Genomic DNA, 23,910 nt, shown 5'->3' with positions numbered 1-23,910 from the left:
CAAAATTAATGAGCTTCCTGCAAAGCAAGACAAACGGACTGTTTTGAACAGCGTGGGCGGCAGAGTGAGGCACAGGATGCGCATGCCCCATATTGCTTTTTATTTTTAATGAGCTTCCTGCAAAGCAAGACAAACGGACTGTTTTGAACAGCGTGGGCGGCAGATCAGAGTGAGGCACAGGATGCGCATGCCCCATATTGCTTTTTTATTTTTTTTATTTTTTTTTACAAAGAACACAATCCAGGCTCGAGACAAAAAAATAAGAACAAGAAAGATAACAGAGTTGCATGCAGGGAGAACGAAGAAACGACTAGAACACAGAAGTTGTGGGTTGACAGAACAAACAACAATAGACCCTTTGCACAATAAAGGTCACGTGATCCGAGACGGGGCATCCTCTTCGATTTTGTGCAGAGTATCAGTTGTTGGGCATGGTGAAACACTGTATTTTCCATTTTGGAGATGGAGGAGAGAGTGTCGAGTGGTTTGCCATCGATAGCTGTGGAACCCGTGGACGAACTGTCAAATGAAGAATGGTCTGTGAAGGAGCTGAACAGTTTTCTGCTGAATGAGGGTGCGTATCTGTCTGGAAAAAGAAGGAGTTGTGGAGCGGTAAGTTTTCCGCACTCAGTGGATTTTCGGATTGCTGTAGTTTGAAATTTTCTTTTCTTTTCTCTACCTCTCTGTCGATGTAGAGAACACTTCTCTATGCAGAACCCTGATGCTCCTAGAACTAAGAAGGGCACCACTTCCTCGAGTGTATCGTCATCATGCCCAACATTTGATGCGTCCAAGTGGATGAGTGATGAACCTTCGCAGATATATTCCCAGTAAGCCATGAACGGAGACCCCCTCGACTTAGGCCTCGGCCTTTGGGGAATCCATAAATATATAAATAAATAAATAAAACCTCTATTTCCCTGAGTGAGTGCCACACCATGCTTGCTCATCTCCAACGCAGGGGCAAGTCGCCGACGACAGTGAAGAGGGAGCTGATGAAGTAGTACTAGTGAAGAATCCCATGGATAGTGTCCATGAGTTTTACTTTGGTGGCTATATCAGTAAGTGCATAATGTGAAAGTTTGTCATATCGTGCACACAGCCACAGCTCGAACTCAGATGACTTTCTCCGCACGCCTGAGCGATGAGGCTGCGTCTCTCTCCACTTCAACATCAGCAGCTCGAGCAGCGCCAGCAAGCAGATCTTCCTTGAATAGCGAAGACAGGGATGGGTCATGCCTTTTTCTCAAGCTCCAGAGTCTCTTGGCAGGGCATTCCATGTCTTCGCAAAAGCAAGGATGAAAGTCGTCATCGAAAAAGTGTTCCGAGCACAACACTGTGAACGATGTCGCAGCAAACTGCGGCCCTGTTCTCGCCAGATAGCCAGGATTCCAGAGTGTTGTCGCGAACCATGGACATACCCATTACATAAACCACTCGAAGCAGACCATTTTTTCCTTAGTGCCCAATTTTCTTGTGAATCAAGACTGAAGAATATTTACAAGGGGAGAGCGATAATATAGGTGAGTCGGAGTGTATGCCTGTAGCAGTAGTGTGCCGTGAAAGTGTCTTGCGTACAGCGTCAGCAGAAATATACAAGCGATAAATATACAAACGCATCGAAATAAGCTCCCAAGGAGTAGCGAAGAATCAAAGAGAAGCAAGAAGAGCACCAAGTTGTGGAACTAAAAACAGCTCCACGTGCATGTAGCTGAAAAGGTGACACATACAGATACGCACGGTGCAACGAGTCCAACTGTGAGCATGAAAATGGATAGTGAAGGCCATCAAAGATGCCGATAGTCGTACACACAGTCCGTGTTGGATGTCGGTGCGTGTGCAAGCCAAGGTGCATGGGTTCAAACTGAATCAAAGGGTGCCCGGAACGGAAACATTAGAAATGCAACGAAGTGCAAGGTGAGAAAAAGGGTGTCACAAAGGGATGCGAGTGATTGAACGTACAAATCATGCACTGAACAAGGATACATGTATACGTAGCTGTGAATTCTTGGTTATATACATGCATTGTGCTCGTGACTACGAATAAATCCGATCGCATTCGCGACACTCCCGCCCGCTGAAAGTTACTACCATAGTTATGAAATAGCATACGCGTGAGTGAACAATTACAACTGTGAAATGAAGTGTTGAAAGAGAAAAATTGAGTGGAAACAGTTATTTGTATCAGACTGAATTAGTGTTGATCATGGTCTGCAGGGTTTGCCGTGATCTCACAGCCGCTGCCCTTACCGGTCGATCACTGGCTGGTACTGATGTATTCGATGCTGCCGTTGGCTCTGCTGGCTGCTCTGCCGGTGTTTCTAGTGTTGTACACTCAATTGGGAACAACAAACACAGCGGGCGGACAATGCTCTTTCCAGCTGTTAATCTAACAGTAGCTGAGGTAGGTTGTTTATCCTGATTAAAGTGTAATTCCGTGATCTTGCCGAGTGGCCAAGTACTTCTTGGTTGCAGCTGTTCCTTTATCAGTACTATACTGCCAACGGATGGGGATTCCTTTGATAGTGTACGTTGCTGTTTGAGACCAGAGTCTCCACGCTCACGTAGCGACGTCAGGTATTCTTCCCGCCATTGTTTCCAAAACATGTCCAATTGATTTGTTTGCTGACCGAGTTTCTGCAGCATAAACTCTGCTGAGCTGACCGATATTGCAAAATCGGGGTCAGTGACATCGATGGTGGTTTGCGGTATCCCGAGACAGGCATTCACGTTTAGAAGTCTAGCAGGGGTGATTACAAGACCATTCAGTTCCTCGCTAGCATACGTCAGAGGTCGAGAATTAATGACTCCTTCTACTTCAGCTAGTAGAGTAATGAGGTCCATGAGTGAAAGCAATTTGCGACCAATACATTTCCGTAAGCATCGTTTGGTGACCTGCACCATTCGTTCGTACAAACCGCCCATCCACGGAGAAAGTTGTGTGATGAATTTCCATTCAATTCCATTACTCGAGAGATAGTTTTGAACATTCTGATCCGTCTGCACAGAGTCCCAGAGCTTATTCAGTGTTTGGTCTGCCAATTTGAATTGCTGGGCATTGTCAGAGACAATCTTCACAGGTACTCCTCTCCGTGCTATGAATCTTCTGAAGGACATTAAGAATGCATCAGTTGACATCTCCATTACTAGTTCTAAATGAACTGCTCGCGTTGTAAAACATGTGAACAGTACCACCCAGCATTTCATCGTGCCTTCGTTAGATTTGTAATTCAACGGTCCAAAGTAATCTACACCCGTGAACTCAAACGGTAGCGACTCCATTAATCTTTCCTTGGGCAAAGGAGCGAGTTTAGGCATTCGAAACGGGCCACCCTCGTGCCGCTTACATGTCAAACATTTCTTTAGTACTGTCTTTACCGTTTCTCGTCCACGAGTGATCCAGAATCTTTTCCGTGATTCGTTAAGTGTGTGGTTTGTTCCGGAATGAAGTAACATTTTGTGGTAGTTCATGATAATTAGTTCCGCCAATTGATCTTTGCCAGGAAGTAAGATAGGGCATTTCGATTGACTATCAATAGCATTTTCCATTCGTCCTTTACATCTGAGGAGTCCCATTTCGTCAACAAACAGACCGAGTTTGTTGATCAAATCCGTAGATTTCTGCTTCTTGAGTGCTTCGAATTCATCATTGTAGTGTTGTTGTTGTGTAAATTGTATCCATTTCGATTCCGCTCGTTGGTATTCGTCACGTGAGATGGTGGTACCAACCGATTTTTTGTGGATTTTATCAATAAATTTCTGTACATACGCTGTGACTCTGACTAGTTTCCCGAAAGAAGTGAAACGTTCCGGGTCAATGCCTGCTGGTGATCCGTCAGGACCCTCCCCCTGCACGAAATTAGCGGTGACAGGAGTAGCCTCTATTGGTTCGTGGCTTGCCGGCCACTCTGTTTCGCCAGCTAGCCAGCTGGGACCATTCCACCAGGCACCACGGTTCAGATCAGCAACACCAGCTCCTCTTGACGCCAAGTCTGCTGGGTTTTGTGATGATCCGACGTACAGAAACTTTAATTTGTGGGAACGAATTTCCTGTACTCGCCTTGCCACAAACTTGGGTAATTTTCCATTAGAATTGTTAAGCCAGCCAAGTACGCATTTTGAATCTGACCATAAGTACGTATTTTCTAGTTTCACGGGAAGTTCCTTTTCCAGGAATGTGGCTACACGAGAACCCAACAGTACCGCAAGAAGCTCTAGTCTTGGAATGGATAATTCCTTGACTGGGGCCACCCGTGTTTTCGAGAAGATTACGTTGACCGAGCCACCAATTTCACGTAAGTATGCAACGGTGCCATAACCCTCCTTCGAAGCATCACAGAACACGTGTAATTCGTATTGGCTGTTGGGTGTCCAAGACATGGCACCTCTTGGAATTTCTGTGGCTGAAGCTTCCCTCATCTCTGCCGCAATCTTGACCCATTGACTGGTTATTTCCTCTGGGAGGTCATCATCCCAGCTGATGTCTAATTTCCATACACGTTGCAGAAGAGATTTGGCTTTGAGTACGACAGGTGAGAAATATCCCATTGGGTCGTAAAATGACGCAATGACACTCAGCAATTGCCTCTTGGTTTTAACTGACTTTGTGTCGGCGTTGTTCGACGGGACGTTGATTGTGTCTGTTACCGTGTTCCATTCCATTCCCAACACCTTCACATTTTCCGATTTTGTTTTGTCTTCGTCAGGAAGTGCTTGCAGGAAGTCATCACTGTTGCTTGCCCATTCGCGCAGGTTCATCGATGCGCTGTTGAACATTTCCTTTGCCTCCTGATAGTAAGTACAGTCTGTATCGGCTATAGCGTACCCTTTTGATTTCCTTGATTTTATCACTATAACCGATGCATCACTATATGCGATACGATCGATTTTTTTCGAGCGACACATGAAAGGCGAGGAAATATTTCCAGCATGGCGTTTTGACAAATGAGCATGCTGCATAGTTGACAGTGCCCGCATTTCCATAAAAAATTCTGTTATGTACCTAGTACGTGTGTCACTATCAAAATAAGCAACGTGAAGAAAGAAAAAAAATAGGGCCTTTGATATTATTGCAACATGTATTGTAAAGTTATCACTATAGCCGATTATAATGTAGTGTGTTATGCATGTTTTGATTCTATGTTGCCATCATAATATCCGATATATCATTATATCCGATAATATTGGTTATAGTGATATTTGTACTGGATAAAATACGTTTTGCTTTTGATATTTCGTACCAATATCACTGTAGCCGATATATTCTTATATCCGGTCACTCTATAGCCGATACAGACTGTAATGGCATTGTCGACAGAATCTACGCCACCGAGTACATTGTCCACATAGGTATTTCTCAGAATACTGTCAGCAACCTCAGTACCTTGTTTGGCTAGGTGATGTTCAATTGTTGCGGAGAGCAAGTATGGACTCGAAATTACCCCAAAAGGGACTCTCGCGAATCTCAGCACCTCCACATTGTCTGGTGTAGGTGGCAATTCGATGTTCTTGACCCATAGGAAGCGCGTTACATCTCGATCTGTCATGTTCAATCCAACTTGCAAGAACGCCTTCTCTACATCACTTGTTATTGCGATTGGTTCCATGCGGAAGCGTACCAGCATCCCGCATAGGTCCGGTAACAGCAGTGGACCACGCTCTAAACAGTCATTTAGGCTCTTGTTGTTCGATTTTGTCTTTGCTGAAGCGTCGTACACGATTCTGATCTTTGTTGTGTTGCTTCCCGGTTTAATGATACAATGGTGTGGAATGTAGTGGTGTGGTTTTGCCTGCTCACTGGTTTCTGTGACTCTCTCAACCATTCCCTTCTCCATTTGTTCTTGTATGATGTCGTCATACTGCTTTAATACTTCTGGCGTTTTCTTAACCCGATTTAAGAGGGATTTCAGCCGACCGTAGGCTAGCTCGTAATTCTCCGGTAGATCCGTAGCGTCCTCTTTCCACGGCCACGATACAAAGTATCTCCCATTGACAAATCTGATAGTATTTTCAAAATTGTCTGCGGTCGGATTTTCCATGTTAATTTCACATTCTTCTTCAATTCCAACGTGTTCGAGTTTCCAGAATTTTTCCATGTCAAATTCGAAGGTATCCGCGCTCGCCGTTGGCCACGTCGTGAGTACAGCATCACTCACTATTTCCTCTGATTCCATGTTGCCAGATGGGTTGCCAGATGGTAAATACCCAAACGTTGATTTTACCATGTGTGTGCCATTCTGCAATGTGGTGCTACCTTCGGTTATGAATTCATGATAGTAATCTAAACCAATCAGTATGTCCACAACACATTTCTCTGGTTGCTGTACAGGTGGTTCCGCAAGAGGCATGTCATGCAGCTTCACATCGTTAGGAAGCGGGAACCGTTGAATTGGGTGACACATGATGGACGTGACATTTACGCAGACCTCCGTGCACGATTTGTCTGGTTGTGCAATTCGTAGATTGACTCTTGGCATGGTTTCGATTTTCCGTTTTCCTGGTCGTCAGACCCTTTTATTTCGTACCTGTTAATTAAATCAGTATACTTTTCCAGCGATATTTCGAGTGCCTCGAGATGCGAGTCCAATTGGAAATTGTGTTGACATAGCTCTCTGACTGCTGCTGGATCCGATTCAATGTCCGTTGAGATTGCCGAGAGGAAACTACCCGTTGTCGTTTCCATATCTTTGATTGTCTTGTGGTGACGAGCAGCCTTTTGGCGCTTGCCCCTCACCGCCGCTTGGTTTTCCATGGTTCGTCGGTCGTTCAAATTCCTGTACTAGGAGAGTCGCCGCTCGACTCTCCCGGGTTCGGCACCAAAATGTCGCGAACCATGGACATACCCATTACATAAACCACTCGAAGCAGACCATTTTTTCCTTAGTGCCCAATTTTCTTGTGAATCAAGACTGAAGAATATTTACAAGGGGAGAGCGATAATATAGGTGAGTCGGAGTGTATGCCTGTAGCAGTAGTGTGCCGTGAAAGTGTCTTGCGTACAGCGTCAGCAGAAATATACAAGCGATAAATATACAAACGCATCGAAATAAGCTCCCAAGGAGTAGCGAAGAATCAAAGAGAAGCAAGAAGAGCACCAAGTTGTGGAACTAAAAACAGCTCCACGTGCATGTAGCTGAAAAGGTGACACATACAGATACGCACGGTGCAACGAGTCCAACTGTGAGCATGAAAATGGATAGTGAAGGCCATCAAAGATGCCGATAGTCGTACACACAGTCCGTGTTGGATGTCGGTGCGTGTGCAAGCCAAGGTGCATGGGTTCAAACTGAATCAAAGGGTGCCCGGAACGGAAACATTAGAAATGCAACGAAGTGCAAGGTGAGAAAAAGGGTGTCACAAAGGGATGCGAGTGATTGAACGTACAAATCATGCACTGAACAAGGATACATGTATACGTAGCTGTGAATTCTTGGTTATATACATGCATTGTGCTCGTGACTACGAATAAATCCGATCGCATTCGCGACAAGTGTGGAATGCCGGCATCACCAGGGAACGCATGGAAAGACAAGTGGGTTCCTTAGACTAACGTTAGGGATGACGGTTGCTACAAACAAGAACCCAACAGTGGTCCTTGGAAAGCATTTCGGAACATCTTCCTTCAGAACTAAAAAAATTCAAATGAAAAAAGGCTGGGAAGTACATACCGTACATGAACATCGCGTCGGACCGTGAAAACACAGCCTGTCACAGGAAACTTGATCACGTCCTGCAGGAAATCATGCATGCTGGTTGTATGCCAAGTGTACAGCGTGTGCACAGCATGCCCCGTCTCGACCCCTCTCGCTTATTGTGCAAAGGGTCTATTGAGTCGGGGTTGACTACTAGTATCTACTAGCGCAGCTGTGTAGGTGTGTAGCTGTGTAGGTGGGCCGTTGTGGACTCCTCCGACCAAAGGTCTCGGTATCCTTGCACACAATGCGCACCAGGGGGGGGGGGGGGGGGGGGGGTAAAAAAGAAAGAAAGAAGAAAGAGCTAGGCCATCAGGTAGTATGCTAGTCTGTGGTGTACACGTCGAGAGCAGTCCCACAAGTTTGCTCAAGGAGGTACTTGTACACTGCTACTTTGAAGCGTTGCAGCGCTGCCTTGGATGGGGGAGCGTTCAGGATGGCAGATGGTAGAGCGTTCCATGTTGTTAGTAGGCCGAACGGGAAGGATCGGTGTAGGAGCTTGGAATTACAATCAGAGACTCAGAATGCATGATCATGAGACTGCATACTGGTATGAGTGGTAGATGTTCCACATTCATCTCCAGAGGGATCAGCTCACATGATACACCACCAATATTATTTCCAATTTTTTGTCTGAGAGAAATTCCTGAGGAAAAATGGTGTTGGCCACAAACATATCCAGCAAAGCAGCTACAAAAACCCTGATAACATAACAAGGATGCCAAATAACACGTTAGTCGATTGTGGTTCCAACCTTTTGCCCCATGTCTGCTGCCTTCAAACTTTTCGTGAAAATCAAGCGAGGCCTTTACCGCATTTGTCGGTCTCGTATTAGCCTAGTGATGACCTCTGAGGCCGGTAAAAAACAATATGGATTTGAACAAACGTTTTCATTTCCCTCTTCAGTGTTGTATTTGTATGTATGTGTGTATATACTTTCTATTTGAAGTATACTTACCTGTTAACCATGGACTGCTTCTGGCTAGATTAAAGGGAAACTGAACGCCAAAAATAAGTATGGCTTATCCGAAGGAGAATTGGGCACTGATTCCGATGAGCTATGTCTCGAGCCGATCAGAGGAGAGGAACTGTGTCAAATTTCATAAATAACACCTCCCATATTTGGAAATTGGCCTTGATGACGTGCGTACTGCTTAGCTGTCACCATGCTGTGCATGTTCAGCAGTGTAATTGAATGGAAGAAAACAATTACTTTGGTGTTTTGCAGCTCTGTTTCGTTCCCTGACGGTAACCAAATCTAGATGTAGGAATCTGTTGAGCAGGAGAGTGACACATGTCTTCCCGAAGGCTGTCCAGGCTGCAGTGGTGATGAAGAAGACACGATCATCACCCCGAGATCGATCGTAGCGAATTGGAAAACTCATGGTGAATTTGCTTCCACTCCAAGGCAATGTCGAGGTATGAAGGGTGCTTGTACTGCCTTCCAAAGTGAAGAGGAGATGAACATTGCTTTGCATAGCTGTTGCTCTATGCCAACTTACCTACTCTTGCTGGTACCGTAGTGGCATATTGCAAATTTCGTGGACGAACAACTCTAGTCACTAGTGGCTAGTGAGCAACACTAACAGGTGAGATTTTTCAATTCGACAAAAATTGTTTTTGTTTGAGAACTGACAGTGGCAGTCATTAGACTCAGTAGGTGTCTCTTTGCTGCTTCTTTCCCTTCATTGGTAGGGTTGTGCTTGAATAGTACAAGTGCTTGAAGTAAAATAAAATAAATAGAACATGTGGAACTGCTGTTTTACTACCTTCTTACTGTATTTAATCCACTGTTCCTGTTCCTTTTCCCTTGCCTGTATTTCACCTGATGAGAAGGCTTGAAAGTATACTTGTGAAGACAAAAACTTTCAAGATGTTTGTAATGAGCCTGAAGTGTGTCCTTTTTATGAGTATTATTATTATTATTATTATTATTAACTTTTATTTTACTAGGGTGTTTCCCACAGACCTATATCGCATTTTTGTCTCAGAGGAAACTGTTTAACATGTGGAACATAAATCTAATCAAGCATCAGTACATGTATTGCGAAGTTCAACTTCAAAGCACGTGAAATCACAATGATCACGAAGTTTATGTAATCAGGAGTACACCCTGTGTTCAACGAACACATACACACACATGCTGTATTGCGCACACACATGTACACATGTGCGTGCACCCCCACCCCATCCCACAGACACACGCATGCCGCGCGCACATCCATACACATGTGTGTGTACCCCCCCCCCCCCCACACACACACTCCTACCCATACACATGTGTGTGCCCCCCCCCCATACACACGTGTGCACATACAGATACACAAACACACACGCACGAACACACACACACAAGATACGTGTAAGTGTACATGGTCTTCCTGGTGCAGATGCTGAGCCAGCACAATGGAAAATACCTCCATCAAGATGCTTGATCAAGTGTTGTGATAATGGCACTGTTTGTTTGTTTTTACAAAGAAGTGTGGGAAAGATTACAATGCATTATAATTCATAATTGTTCTTTGCCTTGTACTGTGCAGACCAGAATGCTTCGCTATCAACTCCTGGCTTTCCATCGGCATGGTGTTCAGCTGCAGCGGCATCTGGTCCGGGGAGTTCAAGTTGCTGGATGGCTGCACTGACACAGGATGGGTTTGCGTTGGCAATGCGATACGGCAGTCATCCCACATCACGAGCTACATGTTTATGTAATTTACTCAATCTGCGGACAGAACTGTTTCGTCCTTTGTGGACTCATCAGCGCAGCACAGAGGAAATGAGGCCGAACCTGATAGCAATGGAAATAAAAATTTCCAATCAGGCCCGAACGTACCTTGCCAGAGTGCTCAAACTGACAAGTCAGTGAGCTCTGCATAAAGCAAACAGCAAAGGCACTACCCCACGCAAGAGTGCTCAACTGCTACAAGAGCAGGAGCGAAATACTCAATCTGCGGACAGAACTGTTTCGTCCTTTGTGGACTCATCAGCGCAGCACAGAGGAAATGAGGCCGAACCTGATAGCAATGGAAATAAAAATTTCCAATCAGGCCCGAACGTACCTTGCCAGAGTGCTCAAACTGACAAGTCAGTGAGCTCTGCATACAGCAAACAGCAAAGGCACTACCCCACGCAAGAGTGCTCAACTGCTACAAGAGCAGGAGCGAAATACTCCGAAATACTGTTTATGTAATTTATATTGTCGCTCGTCCAGCAACGTCAAGGCTCTGCATGTAAACACAGGAGAACACCATAATACTACTCAGGGGATAATAATTTTGGATATCAATTTCGTGACAATTATTAGATTCACACAATATTCACAACGTATGCAACACGATGCTGTCTATTGACACTACTTCAAACTGAAGTGCTCACTACTCCTCTCCCGTTTTCATCTCCCTCTACCTTATGAATACTCTGCATTACTGGTTTCGTTTCTACCCTTTCCATTGCTGCCAGCTCCCAGTCTTTTTCAATGCACAGCACAACCTTGACAGTCATTTTTGTGATTTGATGTACACATACTTTGAAGTTCAAATTCGAATTACATGATCAGATTTTTGTTCCACATTTTCTATTTATTTTTACTTCAAGCACAACCCTACCGATGAAGGGAAAGAAGCAGCAGAGAGACACCTACTGAGTCTAATGACTGCCACTGTCAGTTCTCAAACAAAAACAATTTTTGTCGAATTGAAAAATCTCACCTGTTAGTGTTGCTCACTAGCCACTAGTGACTAGAGTTGTTCGTCCACGAAATTTGCAATATGCCACTACGGTACCAGCAAGAGTAGGTAAGTTGGCATAGAGCAACAGCTATGCAAAGCAATGTTCATCTCCTCTTCACTTTGGAAGGCAGTACAAGCACCCTTCATACCTCGACATTGCCTTGGAGTGGAAGCAAATTCACCATGAGTTTTCCAATTCGCTACGATCGATCTCGGGGTGATGATCGTGTCTTCTTCATCACCACTGCAGCCTGGACAGCCTTCGGGAAGACATGTGTCACTCTCCTGCTCAACAGATTCCTACATCTAGATTTGGTTACCGTCAGGGAACGAAACAGAGCTGCAAAACACCAAAGTAATTGTTTTCTTCCATTCAATTACACTGCTGAACATGCACAGCATGGTGACAGCTAAGCAGTACGCACGTCATCAAGGCCAATTTCCAAATATGGGAGGTGTTATTTATGAAATTTGACACAGTTCCTCTCCTCTGATCGGCTCGAGACATAGCTCATCGGAATCAGTGCCCAATTCTCCTTCGGATAAGCCATACTTATTTTTGGCGTTCAGTTTCCCTTTAACTCTTGTGTAATCAATGGTGCTAGTGAAGCTTATATCAGATCCACTCTGATTTAGCCACCCACACTAGTAGCAAGTATTACCTTCACTGGGGGCAGGGGTACCTGCAGTTGGCTCCCTGGACGGATACCCTGATGCCGTCAATCCTTTTTCTGCACCTTGTCCTCACCCACTTGCTGAGGTGTGGTGAGCCCATAAGTGGGATCATTTTCAAGTCCACCCAGAGTTTTGGGGATTTCAGGGGGTGTCGGCCGTTGGGCGGTTCAATAGCCAATTGAGTCATCTTTCCAAGATTCCTTTTGAGTCTCTCTCCCCTCCCCCAGGGAGACCCACGTGACCAGTTTTAGCAGTAAGCAACAAGTACAAGTGTGTGTATGTGTGTGTGTATGTGTGTGCATGAGTGTGTGTATGTGGGAAAAATGAAAAAATGAAAAAATGAAAAATAGGGATTCACTGGCCAGAAAAAGTCACTTCAATCAGCTGTGTGGTGGATACCAGGCTAAAAATAGTGGCGGTCAATTCATCAGCCTTGCAAGCTGTTGAATGGTGTAATCCCAGCACAAGTTGCTATGTCTAACATAGCTGTTCGCTATCATCGCTTCTGCGATGGGCAGGTCTGAGGTCTGAGGTGTGTGTGTGTGTGTGTGTGTGTGTGTGTGTGTGTGTGTGTGTGTGTCCCATATGGCGCAGTGGTATGTGCAGCGATTTCCAATCAAGAAGTTGCGGGTTTGATTCCCGACGATTATGGTCACACACGTCTCTTTCTCAGACTCCTCCTGACTTTTCTTTCATTCTCCTGGGTGGTTACCAACAACCAGTGAATGCCGGAGTATGTGGTGTGATGTGTGTGCGGGAAAAAAATGAAAAAGACCAAAAAGTAGGGATTCACTGACCAGAAAAAGCCACTTCATACAAATGTAGCTGTGTGGTGTAGACCAGGCTGAATAGTGGTGGTCAATTCTTCAGCCTTGCAAGCTGTTGAATGGTGCAATCCCAGCACAAGCTTCTATGGCTTCTGCTGTGGCATCGCTATCTTCACCTCCGGCGATGGGCGTCAAATGGTCAATGGTGTGTGGTGTGTGTGTGTGTATGTGCATGTTGCAGACCTGCAATGCATGGTATACATGGACGCGCAATTCCTGGCAAGCACAGTCCGGTGCGAGCTGTAATGACCGTGACTCCTGCACAAAGAGCGATGTGTGTCGAAGCGGCTCCTGCTCAGGTACGCGATACAGTTGCTCATCATGTGAAAGCTGCAACGGAGCTGGTGGTTGTAATGTCAATGCATTCCGGTGTAGAATTCAAGGAAGTTGCTACAATAATGGAAATACCAACAGCCAATCTCCTCAGTGTCAGGTATGTAAAAAGAAGTATCTCTGGATAGATAACAATATCATGTACATTCATCTATACGAGTCACGTTTTTCGTTGTGAAGTGGGTAGAGTTGGTAGAATAGAATGCAGACATACCGGTATACCGTATTTGCCCGAGTGTAACACGCACCTGAGTATAATGCATATCCCCTTTTTTAACAGTCTAGATTTGGGAAATATTTCGATTCTAAAGACAGAATTATGGTGCTACCATGGATAAAATTTGATCAATAATGCACGTGCAACAGTACCTATGCTACTGGTACCTATAGAGTATGGGGGCACTATACTCCGGCAACTTGGTGATGTTTTGCGATTACATCATGATTTGAGATGCTTTAGCAAAGTCGCGGCATAGCGATGCACTATAGCGATTCACTATAGCGATTCACTATAGCGATGCACTATAGCGATGCACTATCGCGATGCACTATCGCGATGCACTATAGCGATGCACTATAGCGATGCACTATAGCGATGCACTATAGCGATGCACTATAGCGATGCACTATAGCGATGCACTATTGACTCACTCTGTAAACAAAAGTGCACATAACTGGTTCTTCTGTATACTCAGCAGCCTAAATGTAGTTCCGGAATTCCACTCACTCGCCATTAGTTCACACTAGAGCAGTGCTGCCAAACTTCCGTATTTTTCCGCATTTGTACGGAAATTCACTCCTTTGTCCGCAGTACGGAAATTGACCGAAATTGTACGGAAAACTGAGAAGTATGGATCAGGTGACTATGAACCAGTTTTTCTACATGTAGATGTACTATGTACATACATGTAATTGCATGCAGAGCACATTACATAAAACTGCGGAGTAGGGGGCTATCAGTGTCACGCTAAAACCAGTGTTCCTGACCGCACCCTCGAGCCTCAGACAGTGACAAGGCCGCGTTTCAAATGTCGCAAAAAATAAATTATAAATCATGGGATTAAAAAACAATTGGTACATGTAGTACGGAAAACCGTCTGGAAAATACGGAAATTGAGCAGTCCGAGTACGCAAATCAGACTCAGCAGGTTGGCAGCACTGCTAACTAAAAAAAAGTTAGAGTAAACTAGCACTCTGTTCTTCTTTTATTTCTTTGTGTTTATGCTGGCTGACGTAAATGTATTAGCATTGAAAAATTGTGCCCTCTCTTGAATAATGCCCCGCAAGTGATGGACTTTGAAAAAACAGGCGTGGGCACTAATGGCTTGAGTACGGTAATTCATGACCGTGGATTAAGGGCATGTAAATTATACAGTCAGACCTCGCTTATCCGGTCCTCTTTTATCCGGATCCCTCGCCATCCGGAAGAAAATCGCTGGTTACCGATTTACAACATATGCCATGCATACATACAGTATGTTTGTTCGATTATCCGGTTCCCTCGCCTATCCGGATATTCTTTGTGGAAAACGGATGCAGTGTGAGGTTGTGCGACGTCTGACTGTATTGATTGTTTATCGTCAGCTTTTCCCGCCGAGAAATCGGGGCGGACGGGAGTTTTTTATTTTATTTTTTATTTTGTATGTATGGCTGTAGGGTTTGTGTTTGCAACCCCAGACACGCCTTTTACTTCGTTTTTTATTTGTTTTGAAGCCATTTTGGCGCAGAGTGAGATAAATCCATGTGATGCAGATGAGTCATCAGCCATGAATAACATCTTGAAAGACCCTTTTGAAGATTCTAATATGGAAAAGTGCAACAACGAACGGAAAAAATGAAGAAAATCAGGCGGCTGATAATCAATTTCACTTTTCAAGCCCATAGCAACTAAGTTGTGGTTCAGTCTGTGGACTTGACCTTCGAAAATCTACGGCCATGCTGATTAGAGGCTGTAGACTGCAGTACATACAATACATTTACCAGTACTAAATAATAAAATAATTTGGCCGGTAGGGTGAAAATTCGGGGCGGTCGCGGGCGATAAACAATCAATTTTTTACTTGACCTAATAAGGAACATCTTAGAATGATGCATTGGAAGTTTTGGAATGCAGTGTTCAGCTTGACTAGGCGAGTCATTCATTGTGATATATGTTTCTCTCGTCATTTCACAGTACTGCTCTTCATCATGGGGTGGATCTACTGGCTGGACAAATCGACCTTATGGCACAACCTGCTCTGACGGAGACATTTGTACGCGGAGAGACATTTGTAACCAGCATGGTCAATGTCAGCCAGGATACAACTACAAACATGAATGTGTATCACCTTGCCAGGCCTGCAGTGCATCAGGTTACTGTGCTAATGTCAAGGGATGTGCTATCAACGGCAAATGTGGATGCTGGATCGGGGGACGCTGCTACGCTGACCGCACTCCTCAGCCTGGAAAGAAGTGCCACCAGTGCAACTTTGGCCTGAATCCTTACGGGTGGTCTAGAATGGCAGATGGAAGAACGTGTGACGATGGTAATCTCTGCACTTACCAGGATAGATGCACAAGTGGAGTATGTGCCGGTACTGGCTACAGCTGTCCTATTGTTGGTCCGTGTATGGCCAAGAATACCTGCAATGGAAATGCGCCTTCCCCGCTTGGCTGTGTGGTAACGTACTACGGAACATCGACTACTTGCTATCATCAGAAAGATCAATGTGACCACCCGGACACATCCTGTACTGGCACATTGGCCGCGTGTGCACACACATCTCTGAAGCTACTGACTGGAACACCAATCGTTCTTGGATCAATCACCTTACAACAGGCAAGTGATGGCTCTAATCTTCCCTTAGGACCTATCAACCATTTTCACCTTGGCTCGGTCAGTGGTGGTTTCGTGTCCAGTACGACATCCATACAGCTATTGCTGCAGAAGTACACCGTACCTTGTGACAAAGTTACATACACTGTGCAACTCTACCACTTAAAAAGCAACTTTGATGTTCCCGCTGGCGGCAGTGTACTGACACTGTCGGATGGCAAAACGTCCATCACTACTCAATCTGCCAGTGGCGCTGCAGTCCAAATACCAGTGAATGCACCTCTGGTTCAAAACAATGTCTACAGGTTTCGAATTGCGGCCAGCAATGTACGGCTCAATACGCTGAGCTCAGTATCACTTCCATTCCTAGTTGACTCAACACCACCGACATTAACTGGTGTAATTTATGATGGGGCAAAGCCAGCTACCAAGATTCAATATGAAGACAACGATTATCAGTCGAATATGGTGTCTCTGAGCATTCACTGGCCCGTTTCGGAAATCAAAGATCTTGAAAGCGGCATTGACCTGACAAGTTACAGAATGTCCATAGGAACACTGGCTGGTACTGGCAATATACTATCTGGTCACCAATGTGCTACTGTTGATCTTAGCACTGGACAATGTAAAGCAGCAGGACTCACTCTGGTAAGCGGTACGAAATACTACTGTACACTGCAAGTTGCCAACAGAGCCGGATTGCTGTCCAAGTTTTCATCCGATGGAATAACGGCTGATGATTCATCACCAGAAACTGGTCAACTGTCAATAAATCTGCCCTCAAGTCTTTCCAACTCCGACCGCGTTCTCAACACCGTTACGCTGGACTTAAAATTTCAGCTGGCCAACACGAGAGATACTCAAAGTGGACTGAAAGTACTGGAGTGGCAGATTTGTGATACAACATCCACCGTGGCAGTGTGTTCTAGCCAAGGATATAAGATGTTTGTGTGTTCCGCGTTTCCTTGCACAACTCACATCACCCAACCGTCAGACAAGATCACTTCATCTAAGGGATTCTTGGACAACCATATCTATACACTGCAGATTCGAGTGACAAATCAGGCAGACCTGGTGTCTTCAACGAGCCAGGAGTTTGTTGTCGATTACACAGCTCCTCGATCAGGCACGGTGAATGACGGCCTAGTTGGGGATGCAATGTACCAGAGTAGCACCTCGATCTTGAGTGCAAACTGGAAGGGCTTTAATGATGCAGGACTCGGTATTCACCATTTCGAATGGTCTATTCTCCAGAATGACAAAGCAACAAAGCTTGTCTATCCGTACACTGGTGTTGGGAGGAAAACAAATGCCACTGCAACCGGGCTACAATTGTCCCATGCAACAAAGTATATTGTATGTGTGAAGGCTGTGGACAATGCCGGGAACTCCGCCACTGGATGTTCGAATGGAGTCACAATAGATGCACAGCCACCAGCCGGAGGTACTGTTCTCGACGTTGATGTGACAACAGGAACGCTGGTAGACATTGATTATCAAATGTATTCAACTCAATTGCGCAGCAGGTGGCAAGGCTTCACTGCATTGAGTGGTATCGCCTCTTACACCTGGGGAATTGGCACAGCTCCAGGAAAATACGATGTAGCCACTGCAAGGCCATATGGACTTACAACAAAAGCCATAGTTCCAGGTCTGAAGCTGACGAGTGGAGTTCGCTACTATGCTGTGGTAAGCTGCACGAGCAAAGTCGGTCGAACAACAACTGTATCCAGTGACGGTGTAACCATCGATACAAGCCCACCAGTATCCGGGCAAGTGATTGATTTGTGCAGCGATGGTTGTGCTTCCACGGATGATGCCAACTATACATCAACTAACACACAGTTCAACCTTCGATGGGCAGGATTTACAGACGCACAGAGTGGAATTCGAAAATACTACTGGAATTATGCGTACTGCGGCCACAGCATCCTTCTGAATCCCAGTGATTTCGATGCTGGTAGCAACACAGAAAGCAGTGGAATTGTGGCAGTGACAACATCCGTACGCTACTGCATGCAAGTCAGAGCAGTCAACAAAGCAGGCTTGTCTTCAGTAGCTTGGTCAGACGGTGTTCTGGTGGATATCACCCCACCAGATGGCTTTGTTATTGTTGATGGATCTCATCTTTCTCGAGACCGCGATCATCAAAATGATCATACCCAGCTCACTGCGACCTGGTCGAAATCTTCCGACTTCCAGTCAGGCGTATCACACTTAACAATGGCGGCAGGGACAGCGCAAGGATCAACCAATGTAAAGTCTGCGGTGAGACTAAATTCATCTCTGTCCTCCTATACACTAACATCTCTTTCCCTGTCAGACCTGAATGAGTACTACGTCACAGTGTGCGCAGTAAACAATGCCAACATTTCCACATGCATCTCAACAGATGGAGTACTGATAGACCAAACAGCTCCGACCAAGGGTATCATCCTAACTGGGACTGGGTTGGCAGGTCGTTTATTCCAGTCCAACACATCCACTCTGGCTGCGCGTTGGTCAGCATTTGAAGATATCCACAGTGACATTGCTGGCTTCAAATTGGCGATTGGTACGACATCGGATCCTACATATATCCAGCCATTCACTGACGTTGGGCTTGCCTTATCAACAGAAGTAACAAACCTGAATCTGCAAAGCGGTCAGACATATGTTGTATCTGTAGAGGCTATCAACACTGCTGGATCCAACATTAGCAGTCGAAGTGTTGGAATAACAATAGACGACAGCTCTCCAGTTTTTCAACAGAAACCTGTCTTAACTCTGCAAGGTTCCGTAGCCACATTAAAGTGGCCTGGAGTCGCCGACAATGTGAGTGGTATTTGGTATTACCAATGGTCACTGGGTGTCTCCTGCAACGGCAATCAGCTCCTCGGCTACATCAACGCAGCAAACGTGACGACACAATCCCAGGCCAATCTTACCCTCATCACGGGACAAGTGTACTACGGTAGTGTGGTGGCCCGCAATCGTGCGGGACAGCACACGCAACGGTGTACTAGCCCTGTGCTGTATGATGGCACACCCCCAAGCGTACAGTATGTGGTAATTGGCAAAAACACACACCAGAACATGCTCTACGTGAAGAACACTAGCTATGTACCATGCACTTGGTCCCAGCCTATTGACCATGAAAGTGGTGTCGGGAAGTGTACTGCTGATATCATCAACGTCAACAGCTCTGCTTTGCTGGGTAGTGCAAGTGAAGATAACAATTCAACATCGCTAATTGTGCAACTTCACACTGCACCCAAGACAGGTGAGGCACTACAATGCAGAGTCTCATGTCTCAATGGGTTTGGAATGTCATCTGCAAAGGTATCACCGTCGACAATAGTCGATGACACTCCACCAGCTTCCAGTCGTGTCCAAGCACAACAGTACTGGTCCAGCACGACGAGACTCACTGCTTCATGGAGTGCATGTGTGGATACAGAGTCGGGCATTACTGGATACGAATGGGCTATTGGAACAACAACTGATCCTTACAGTGTTCTGGCCAGTGCAAACGTGGGTCTAAATCTTGAAGCCACAGCCAGTGGCTTAGCAATGGTAGATCAAGGTACATACATGGTGACAGTGACTTGTACAAATGGTGCTGGACTCAACACAACCATGGCATCACAGCAAGTCACCATTGACACTTCACCGCCTGGTCTGAGTGGGCCAGTGCTTGCTACGTTTCAACTAGCACTCAACAGCATTTCGGCGTCATGGCCGGCAGCCATTGACAAGGAGAGTGGCATTGACGGGTACGCGTGGTCAATTGGTGTGAATTCCGGTGGGTGTCAGGTTTTGGACAGCACGTATATTGGCAACGTTCTGAATGCAACCTGCTCTAATTGCAGTATCACCGCTGGAGAAAAGTACTATATAACTGTACGCGCAATCAACAGTGCAAAACTGAAGTCCTCAATGGCAACATCCGTTCTGATTTTGGATACTACACCACCAACGCCTGGTTCTGTCACTTGCAGGGATGTAAGGACTTCACGTGCCAAAGTCAAATGTTCCAACTTCTATGACCGCGAGACAGGTATCAAATCATGCAACTGGGCCTTGATGAACCATTCGACTCTCATCAATACCAGTTCGACAGGTTGCGATTGCTCAAACTGCTCATTTCAAGTTCCTATTCCCTTTGGAGGTAGTTCCAGTGATGATCAGTTCACGAGACTAACATTGGATATCACGTGCACAGACTATGCCAATCTCAGTGTCACCAAGTCTGTAATCGTTGATATCACACCGCCTTCCATCTCCTCACTAACGTGCAGTGCATTCAGCAGCAATGTGTCCGCGCTACGGGCATCGTTCTCTGGAATCAAGGATCCTCAAACATCCATCAGGCTTCGCTGGTGTGTTGGTCTCAATGCGCTGCAAGACATAATGTCATGGACCGCTCAGGGTATTGATCAGGAGCAGGGCATACTGCAGTCTTCGGCACTTGCTCTAGTTGGTGGACAGGCATACACCATGTACCTGGAGGCAACAAACTCTGATGATCTCAGCACGAGAATGAATTGCAAAACATTCATAGACACCACTCCTCCGATAGCAGGAAACGTCAATGATGGAGAGACTGGTGTGGATGTGGACTACACACCGATGTCGAGAGTTATTTCCGCCATATGGTCGGGATTCCATGACTCGGAGAGCTCTTTAACATATCGCTGGTGCATCGGACATAGCAACGACAGGGAGGAAATGATGGCCTATCGCTCGGTTGGTTCTGCAACAGCTGGCACATGCCACACATGCAAACTGGTCTCTGGAGTGAAGTACATTGTGACAGTGCAGGCTATCAACAAGGCAGGATTGGTAACGACGATATCCTCCGATGGTATCATGCTCGACTCTTCGCCTCCCACTCAAGGCTATGTACAGGAAGGCTCTGACAAGCAACAGTACCTTGTTGTGTATCACCTTGGTCCCAGTGCACCATCTCTGTACTGGAATGGCTATGCGGATCAACAGTCCGGTATAGACTCCTGCTCATTATCAATCAGAACGGAAAATGACTCTGTACTCTGGGAAAGGGAAAACACTGGCGTGAACGAGTCACCTCTGACTCCCAATGTCACCCTACCCTCTGGTGAGACACTCTTTACACACATTGCTTGCAAGAATGGTGCTGGTCTGGAAAGTAAGAGGAGCTCGAGCGGATTTGTAGTTGATATTACACCGCCTTTACCGGGAGCTGTCAGCGTCACATGGGCTACGATTCAGGATGATATGCCAGCACTGCGCATAACCTGCAGTGGTTTCAAGGATCCAGAATCTGGTCTTGCAAATTTCGACATTGTCCTTCACGACAACAGCACACAGATGGTGGCGCTGGTGAACAGTGTACGGGTGAATGCATCATTTACACTTCCAGTCTCCAACACAACTGATGGTGAGCTGTATCAGGCAACAGTGACGGCACGCAATGGTGTCGGCTTAACGACGCAGGTGAAAAGCAAACCATTGGTGTTCGATAGTACTGCGCCGTCGATAGGCGCAGTACTAGATGGACCACCAGGCACCTACGATATGAACTACACGAACAGTACAACTTTGATCGAGGCTCATTGGGAGACCATCACAGATCTGGATAGTGGCATTGAAGAATTCCATTTTGCTATTGGCACAAGCCCAGGTGGAACTCAGATCTTGAACTACACCGCTGCTGGTACGAATACTTCTGCTTCATGTGGACCACCTTTGTGTCTGATAGAGGGTGGTGGTATGGTGTACTTCACCACAGTACGAGCTGAAAATGGTGCTGGAAAAGTATCATGGTTCACCTCTGATGGAGTTACAGTTGACAACACACCACCAATAACATCAGTGATTACGCTGAACAATCAGACAACTGATCAGGCTGTGTACTTGACTGCGAACGGTTCATTAGATGTGAGCTGGGAGAATGCAACTGATCTGGAAAGTCCCATAGCAGATTACAGTATTTGTCTTGGCAGTGCAGCAGAGCGTTGTGATGTAGAGCAATGGACATCAACTGGACTGATCACGTCTTTCAACCAGCAGTTCAACCCGGAAAAGCTATCAGGAACTACCTCAGCAGTAGCTAACGTCAAGATCACTAATGCAGCCGGTTTGTTCTCGGTGATGACATCATCATCTGTAGTCATCATTGACAACAGCCCACCAGAGAAAGGTCACGTGATCGATGGGCATGGAATGTCTGACATCGACTGCCAGGATTCAACCGTACCGTTAGCTGCTCAGTGGAGTGGCTTCACGGATACAGAGAGCTATATCGTTGCATACGAGTGGGCCATTGGCTCACAACCTTACTCTGACGACATTAATGGATGGGCGTCTGCTGGCCTGAATCAGTCAGCTGAGATCTCCTCTTCAGCATTGAGCAAGTTAAGTGATTTCGTGTTTGTCACAGTTCGGGCGATAAATGGTGCTAGTCTCTCTACGGAAGCAGCTTCAGATGGTGTACGACTGCTGCATGACCTTGATCGTGGACCAAGTGGACGCACGGATGTCGCCAACCTTTGCATCTCCTATGCCGAGGATTCTCAGCCATAGAGAACCATCCGTTGAACATCCTGAACTACTTGAAAAGTACTAAGGATAATGTGAACAAACTGTCAGTATGGTTGAGAAATCTAATGTACATGTGTATCATATTGTTTTGCACGTGCATGCATGGTCGCAATTTTGCTTTCTATCATCCCACTGTACTGGGAATGTGTTTACCTATGGAGCACACCAGCAGTGTAGGCCCTTTTCAACTTAAAGTAGTCCTGGTTTTATTTCTCTTTGGCCCTTGTAGTGGATGCACTGACAATTTAGCTGTACTTGCCTGCCTGGCTTTTCCTTTGATCTCTCTGTCGTTCTCTGTATTCCCACACACTTGTGATTTGTAGTAACGAAGCTAGTTACAAGATGTCTTTGGTGCGTTTGTAGAACCACTACAGCCCTGTTCTCTTTTAAGATTGCAGGTCAGCGTTGTGTTTACCTCTGGCTTCTGGCATGATTCCGAGGCTAGTACCAAATGAATTGCAGCCACATAACGAGAGAGCTTGGAAGCTCGGGGCCCTACGCTATGCTTTTTTGCCTTGACGACCTAGGCAAAAATAAATTTTTCACTTCTCTTATTTTTTTCAAGACATAACCTGGGATTCGAACCCGCACTATCGCCCTGCATGCATCCCCGATACACTTCGCATACATACTAATCCTTCCAAGTTGCTTCACGTTATGATCTTGCATTTGAAAGCCCTATTTGAATATCGTGGCCAGCTGTTTGTGGCCGGCCAGTCGTCTTTGATGGTACGGTTCGGGACAGATACGGTCGAGGGTAATACGACACCGTCTACCACCTTGATGACCTCTGAGGCAAAAAAAGCATAGGGATGTTATAAATTTTTTAATTCTCCTATTTTTTTAGGCATAACCTGGGATTCGAACCCGCGCTATCGCCCTACATGCATTCCCCAATACACTTCGCATTCATACTCATTCTTCCGAGTTGCTTCACGTTATGATCTTGCGTTTGAAAGTCCTATTTGAATATTGTGGCCAGCTGTTGGTGGCCAGCTGTGTTTGATGGTACGGTACGGGACGCCAGGCGTGACACAAACACACAAACAAATACCAAATTAAAGCTGTGTGGACCCTGGCTAGCGCCAGACATTACTGAAGTAATGTCTTCTGCATAGCTACGGGAATGATGTATACCGTACTTCCGCACATATAAGCGCATGTGCTTATGTCCGGATATAAGCGCACCCCTCAATTATAAGCGCATGCGCTTACATGTGAACACTATTGGTGAAAAGGCGGGGGCGAAATATACCACTAAGTAGTGTGATGACACC

General features: G+C 45.8%; 1 protein-coding gene across 1 annotated transcript in view; it reads left to right on the top strand.

Annotated features, from left to right (window-relative positions):
* LOC135805107 (uncharacterized) overlaps positions 1-23,103 on the top strand; it is a 34,654-nt gene extending 11,551 nt beyond the window's left edge. Inside the window, exons 6-7 of the mRNA XM_065319106.1 lie at positions 13,103-13,354; positions 15,428-23,103. Of these exons, the coding sequence (XP_065175178.1) occupies positions 13,103-13,354; positions 15,428-22,615 (7,440 nt within the window). The 3' untranslated portion in view covers positions 22,616-23,103. The remainder of the gene's footprint in view (positions 1-13,102; positions 13,355-15,427) is intronic.
* Positions 23,104-23,910: the final 807 nt, after the last annotated feature.

The sequence above is a fragment of the Sycon ciliatum genome, chromosome 1, assembly GCF_964019385.1.
Source record: "Sycon ciliatum chromosome 1, ocSycCili1.1, whole genome shotgun sequence".
NCBI classification, from domain to species: domain Eukaryota; kingdom Metazoa; phylum Porifera; class Calcarea; order Leucosolenida; family Sycettidae; genus Sycon; species Sycon ciliatum.
This window is presented reverse-complemented; position numbering and strand designations above follow the sequence as displayed.